This window comes from Paramisgurnus dabryanus, chromosome 18 (genome assembly GCF_030506205.2).
Source record: "Paramisgurnus dabryanus chromosome 18, PD_genome_1.1, whole genome shotgun sequence".
Taxonomy (NCBI): domain Eukaryota; kingdom Metazoa; phylum Chordata; class Actinopteri; order Cypriniformes; family Cobitidae; genus Paramisgurnus; species Paramisgurnus dabryanus.
This window is the reverse complement of record NC_133354.1, coordinates 14,654,370-14,661,591: the sequence shown is the minus strand read 5'-3', so window position 1 is coordinate 14,661,591 and position 7,222 is coordinate 14,654,370. Positions and strand designations below refer to the sequence as shown.

The following is a 7,222-nucleotide window of genomic DNA, read 5'->3' as shown; positions in this document are numbered from 1 at the left end:
AATTGTAAATGCATGCAAGTGCCTTTGGAAAAAATGTCTATATGATTTGAACCCTGTATAAATGCTGTAGAAAATGTATTTATTGTTAGTATAGCATGATGGTAACAAATACAACCTTTATGTAAAGTGTTTCCACCACTTTCAATAAACACATGAACACACAACTAACTTAAAAAAATAATTTCAGTACTGCCAGCTATACTCTTCAAAACAGCCAGGAATTATCAGAAGATCTGGTATGACAGATTATTTCAAATAGGAAATGTACAAAGAGCAGAGCTCTGGTTGATATTTCTGTAAACTGATGTTACAACTGAATCAACATACAAATTTGAATGCATATATCTATAGATGGATATTAAGATTTGTAATAAAAAGATAATATCAGCATTTATTTAACCCTTATTGGTCATTTATTTGGTTACATTACTACATATTTACGATCATTTTTCATAAGAATGGTTATTGTTTACATACTGTAAAGACAGGGCATCAATTCAAAGTTTTCTTTTTTAGCACACTGTATAATATTTTTTGCTGCCTTAAATGTTAAAACTAAATCAGATTTTTTTAAGCAATCTATTTTAACTTACATTGTCAGAATGAAAGGTCCCTAACTGTCTCTGGGCCAGTACCCTTTCAAAAAAAGAGTATGTTGAAATGACTTGTAAAGTCAATTTGATTGAAAAGTTCTTTTTTACTTATAAATGTAATGGAGCAAAACTGTTTTACAGTGTAGAGATAAACACAACAGGCTGAACATAACCTATTTTCTGATCCAGTTATTGCACATTTTAAAGATTCTCCTGCGAACCTCTTTAAGTTTTAAACCATATATTACAGGATTAACTAGAGGTGGCACCATAATCATCTCTAAGGCCAAAAAGTGACGCAGACTCAATGGGACATCACTTGAACCATATCTGTTACACATGGTATCAAATAGGAATGCAATAGTGAGATTTATCAGTGAGACCAAATGAGGAACACAGGTCTGCCAAAATTTCCTTCTGCACTCTAATGATGCTTTACATGCAATGATGAGTTTTAAATAGGACACCATAATTACAACGACAACTCCAAAGTATAACGAAATAAAAACAAATCCATAAATGTTATTAGTATCAGTTGATTCACATGAGAGCTTTACCATTGACCAGTTGTCACAATACAATTTATCAATTTGAAACTTACATGGAACATATCTATTTGACAAGACAACTGCAATGAACATAATAAGAAATGGCAAAATCCAGCATAAACTAAGTAATATACCACATGACTTTCTGTTCAGCTTTGAATGATAGTCCAATGGTTTGCATATGGCCACATGTCTGTCATACGCCATCACTGCTAATATAGAAAATTCACACATTACATAGCTGTACACCACAAAAGCTTGCAAAGCACAAAAGTAAGAAGGGATCACATATGAATCCAGTAATAAATCATGCAGAAATTTAGGATAGAATGCTGCTGTTCCATATAAATCATTTAAACACAGATTGCACAGAAAAATATACATTGGTTCATGAAGGGCTTTCTCCAAAACAATAACAACAACGAGCCAAATGTTAACAAACAATATCATAATATACAGAAATAAAATGCATGTGAAATATAAATGTCTGTATGATTTAGAGTCTCTTGGTTCCATCAGACTGTAGGTTGCAAAATAGGTCAAATTTTCCATTGATTTAGATGTTATGCCACTAATTTAAACTGAAAAATGCCATTGAAATACAATAGGTTAAAACAACTGATAATCATTGAAATCCTTATCCAATATGAAACCATAACACACAACTACCATAAGCATTGCATTACCAGAACTCACATTCATGAAATGAAAGCACTAAGGATCTGATTCTTATAAAAACTGTTTTTACTAAGTACAAAATCTCTGGGGTTCATTAAGTTTACTGTATGGGGATTCTGTGTGTTTTTTTCCATTGTGGTTTTATGAATCCTCAAAACTCATTTACACACTCACATTGTTTCAATGTTTCAAAACGCTAATTGACCCTTCGCTAAACCAACCTTTTTCTCTTCCCAAAACCTAAGACCAAGAGGAGAAATGCCGGACGTGGATCAAGCCGTGTGAAAGGCCTCATTCACAACTAAATGTTGTCAGGATAAAAAAACACCTACATTTGCTCAGCACATCATTGCTTTAAAATAATGGTTCTTTGTTGCATATATTTGAACGTAAAATAAGATGAATAAAGGCAAGACGGAGGCTGACTGACATACTTTAAAAAATATTTTAGCATTTCTTAATTGACCTGAGTAGGGGAGAACTGGGGCAAAAGTAATACGGGATGAAAGTAAGTGATTTTTTCTCAGAGCCCTGACTACATTTGCATACCAAACTAAAGCTGCATTCAGACTAGCAGAGACTAGCAGTAGCAGAGCGACACAATCTCATTGATTCAATGGAAGCTTGGCGACTTCCAGTGTCACAAGCGACAGTGACCGTTGGCGAATGGATGGGGCGTGTCCGGTTGTGTGACAAAGTTGAGAAATGTTTAACTTTATGCAAGTTATGAGCGACTTTCGAGAGGGACTACCAATAAGAATGAAGCAGTGGAGTTCAAGTCATCCGTCTCTCATCAGTTACTGGAGTATTTGTTTATGACAACCAGATTTAGAAACGCCTCTTTTGAAAGAGATGACCAACACACAGCGACAAAGTCACTTATAATGTGAATGTACCTTTAGACAGCATTTTTAGCATGCAACCCTTGACAGAGCTGACAAATGTCGTGTTATTTCGTCACCATTTCACGCGTGTAGATCCATGTGAAAGCTGTTTTTAACCATGATAAGTAAATTCCTAAAAGCGGTCATTTTTCCTTATAACACGTTGTGTTTCTGGTTTCATGTGTTACAATACTGATCAATCTTACCCATGGTAGTGACCAAGGCAAACTGGGAAGCGAACTAGCCTGGGCGAAACTAAGGCTGCTGTGGAATCCACCCCCTAAGGAGGTTACGCTGGGTGGCGAAAAAATGAAACAACCGACAGGTTTTTCATATAGAAACTCTGAACAGTACATAGTATGACAGAAAAGCAGAGCAGGCTCTGCTAAGGGAAAACATGGGCTAGTAGGATTAATCCCACGGACTATACACATAGAAACCCTGAGTAGGGGACACAATGCGGACACCTAGCCTAACAAAGGTTTTCAGAGAATCCAACTAATGAAAGGCTGACAGCCCATGCTCCGCAACATCGGCCATCAAGGCCATGGAAGAGAGTCAAATATGTTTTTTGTGATGTTTTGACACTTTCGCATTTCATAATGACACTACGGTTCAGTGTCAAAATGAAGCTGCAAGCCGATACACGAGCTGACCGTGGGTGTTCTCACCGGTTTGTGGAGAGAACCCGAGAGGAAACCGGCTCGATACTGTACGAACACTGTCGAATCTAGTGAATGTGTTTGGTGTCGCCCAGCCAGCAGCTCAACAAATGTCCATTAGCGAGGAACCACAAGCAATGCTCAATATGATGCCACATTTCTTGTAAAGTAAGCACGTAAACTAAACAGGCAAGGAATGTTTTGCTTTTGGTATGCAAGAGCTATTGTGTCCACAATCCAATGGGACATTCTCTGCTTGGTGACAGCTTTCCATTTCTGCTGACCACCGTAACAGACAAAGAGCTGGTCTGAGGTCCTAAAGCTTTGAGTTCGATCCACATACACACATAGTGCACGTACAGGACATAACAAAGCCATGGCTGGGTCTCCCTCCTCCAAAGGCAGCACTTGCAAGATCACCACCTGATCTCTAAAAGTAGTGGTGGGAACTTTGGGCATGTAACTGGAGACCCAGAGACAAGAGACACTGTCGTGGCCATCCCGGGGCGCTATGAAAACGCTGCTCCATGAACGGAGCACAGATGAAATGTCATCTTTAAAAAGATGAACCTCGCCATGACACGAATGAGTGGCTGTCTTCAAAAAGACACAAGGATCAAACGTGGTGGTCTTTTAGGGAAATCACTCTTTGTATCAATTGGTGACGTACACAGGGGAGCGGCAACACACACACGTTCAAACTCAACATAAAACTGAGAAATGAAGGAGGTGGGTGGAAAAACTGTGAGCCTCCGCTGTGGTGCAGAAATCCAACTCACTTCCGACATAAAGTGTACTTTCCTAGCAGAGAGTAAGATATAGCATCTCGTGGAGATGATTGCTGGCTTTCGAAGCAAATAAAGCTGATTTGCTCATTAAATACTCGCGGCCAGGCGGCGCAGGCAGATGCAAATTCCTGCATGCCAAGTTCATTGACGTTTTAATAGTTTCTTAAAGTAGATTGGTCTTACTTGGTTCACAATCCGTCGATCACGATGTGACGTCATAATGACGTTGGTCGTAGTAACTAACACAGTCTCACCCCATGTCGTCAATATTTGACGACACTTGACCATTCGTCATATGTTGACGCGAAGGGTATACCTTTCATTTTTTGACGAACTGGGGACTTCAATACTATTACGTCCGTTGCATTCTCTTTCCTATTTTCTTACCATTTTCGCGTCGGTTTAGGGTTAGATTACGCAAAATTAAACAGTGTACGCGAAATTAAACAGTTGTCACCTGGCGTTGGGGTTAGAGTTAGGTACGCGAAATGAAACAGTTGTCACCTGGCGTTGGGGTTAGAGTTAGGTTTGGGTAGGGATGTCATTATGTAAATCTAACCCTAAACCGACGCGAAAATGGTAAGAAAATAGGAAAGAGAATGCAACGGACGTAATAGTATTGAAGTCCCCAGTTCGTCAAAAAATGATGCGAAAGGTATACCCTTCACGTCAACATATGACGAATGGTCAAGTGTCGTCAAATATTGACGACATGGGGTGAGACTGGGTTGTAGTAACCAACTGAAAGGGAACACACCAAAAAAACCTAAGTTAGATGACACTCAAAACCTGCTTGGCTATGTCAGAATCCTGCCAGATCCTTGTTTGTATTTAGATCTAGTCATCATGGCAGGGTTCTGAGTGTACAATGTTTTATGTGGGAGATGCGTGGTTTTAGTTTTGGTTTATTCTGACCACGCATTTCCCGGGTCTCGTCATTTTGTCCCTGATTCCTTACTTGTGATTATTTCCAGGTGTTTGTAATTTATTTTCTACCTATTTAAGAGTCCTTGTGTTTGTTGTTCAGTGCGGGTTTGTCAGTGTTACTTTGTTGGTCAAAGTGTCTTCCAGTAAGTCTTGCAGTATATATATCTTATGTTCCAGTTTATGTTTAGTGTTTTGTTTAAGTAATAGTGTTTAGTGTAGTCTTGTTTGTTTTGTGTTTGCCCTGTTCTGTATGCCCCCTCTGGGTTTTTGTTTTCCTGTTTCTACCCTGTTTGTTTAATAAAGTCCTGTGTTGTTCCATCATGTCCGCATTTGGGTTCTTCCTCATTCAAATCCTGACAGTACGAACCCATCAAAACTGAACCCAGCGGACCGGTATGGATTTTACCCAGTCCACCCAGCGAGCCACCCAGGCCCATTTATTGTTTGGCCTTCACCAGAAGGGGGCCGACATCAAGACGTTCGCATTTGAATTCCTCCAAGCAGCGGGGGGTTCCGGTTTTAATGAGGCAGAGTTAAAGACTGCGTTCAACGGCTGCCTCGACGAACCCCTCAACCTCAGCGAGATGAGGTTGCTGAGACCCCTGGGCTTTCCGGACATGGTCAATTTTTTGATGAATCAACCTGAGCCCAGGATCTCAGCCAAAGCAGCTGACCCAGCCCCTTTGCCTCCTGTCCCGAGGGGTCCCATCATGGGATCAATAAGGCTGGGGAGTTCCGTTGCCCCCTCTCCCACCCCAGGGGGTTCTCTCTTACCTGTCTCAACCTGTGCTTCTCATTCTGTCCCTCTTTTCCCCATCATGGAGGGTAGGGCCATGGGGGTTGTGCCCCTAAGCGACCCGAGACCCTCCTCTCCTACCCTAGAAAGCTCCACTCCACCTGTCTCCCTCCGTGGAAAACGTGAGAGGAGGGTTTCGTGGCCATCCGAGGGGTCCTCGTCTGAGTTTGCTGCTCCCACCACTGTGCTCACCTCTCCTAGCACGGCTTCTGCGCCTCGCCCGAGAGGAGAAAGAAGAAGAGGAAGGGGCTGATGTCACAGCCTTCTCCATCATCCCTCACCGGGCAACCAGCGCAGCTCCAGCCGTCACCTCAGCCAGAGCAGCCGCCAGCGCACTCAGAGCCGCCAGAGCAGCCGCCAGCGCACCAAGAGCCGCCAGAGCAGCCGCCAGTGCACGCAGAGCCACCAGTGCAGCCGCCAGCGCACCCAGAGCCGCCAGAGCAGCCGCCAGCACACCCAGAGCCGCCAGAGCAGCCGACAGTGCACCCAGAAGCTTCATTGACCTCTAAACTGATGTCTATTTTTATATTGGTTTTGCATTGTTTTGTTTGCATCCTATAATGAGCATATACTCATATACATTTTCATAATCCGAGTAATTTTTCATATATTATTGGAAGCAGTAAATGTATGTTTGTAAGCATAGCATCACTGTGATATAATGTGTCACGATAGAACGTAAAATGTGTTACAGGTATAAAAAAATTGTTTGTTTTTACTGCCATTTTGGGCAAACATTATTTTAATTCCACAGAAGAACAATCAGGTTTTAAAACATTGAGCTGTATGTTCCTTATATGCAAAATAATTAGACCCTGTCAATTCCATTTATTTTGAGTAAAAACATTTTAAAAGTGTAAAATTATGATGAAATTAATAATAATAAATGATTAATTACTAGCCCCAGTTTATAAATATAACAAGACTAAAGATAATGCAGGTTAAATTTACCCAGGGATAAAAAGTGTGAAAAGCCAAATCTGCATATTACATATATTACCACAAAGAAGTATACAGCATGCATTTATTTTAACAATATATCCACCAAAGAATCACAATGTGTTTTTGAAACCATGTTTTTCACAGCTGAAAGCAGATTGATGTGGACAGAATAAAAGAGATCGGATTTTAACTGAAAAGTTAAAATGTGTTTTCAGAGAATATTTTAAATTGTAGTATTCCAGATATTTTTACTACTAGTTGATATTGCTACTTAATAATAATTCATAAACAATTTTGGGAAAATAGGATTACGACTGTTAAAGTCAGTGAAACACAACAGCATGTTTCCAGAATAATTATTTTCCTTTTTTACTTCTATTACTGTATATCACAGAGCAAAGACA

The 7,222-nt window shown here is 40.3% G+C and overlaps 1 protein-coding gene across 1 annotated transcript; it reads right to left on the bottom strand.

Annotated features, from left to right (window-relative positions):
- Positions 1-766: 766 nt before the first annotated feature.
- LOC135776860 (olfactory receptor 52D1-like) lies at positions 767-1,693 on the bottom strand. The gene has a single exon (XM_065287776.1). It carries the CDS (start codon positions 1,691-1,693, stop codon positions 767-769), a length of 927 nt encoding a protein of 308 aa, XP_065143848.1.
- Between the last annotated feature and the right edge of the window lie 5,529 nt (positions 1,694-7,222).

Coding starts and splice junctions, on each gene's coding strand:
- LOC135776860 (XM_065287776.1), bottom strand. CDS start 1,693: ATGGAAAATTTGACCTATTTTGCAACCTACAGTCTGATGGAACCAAGA.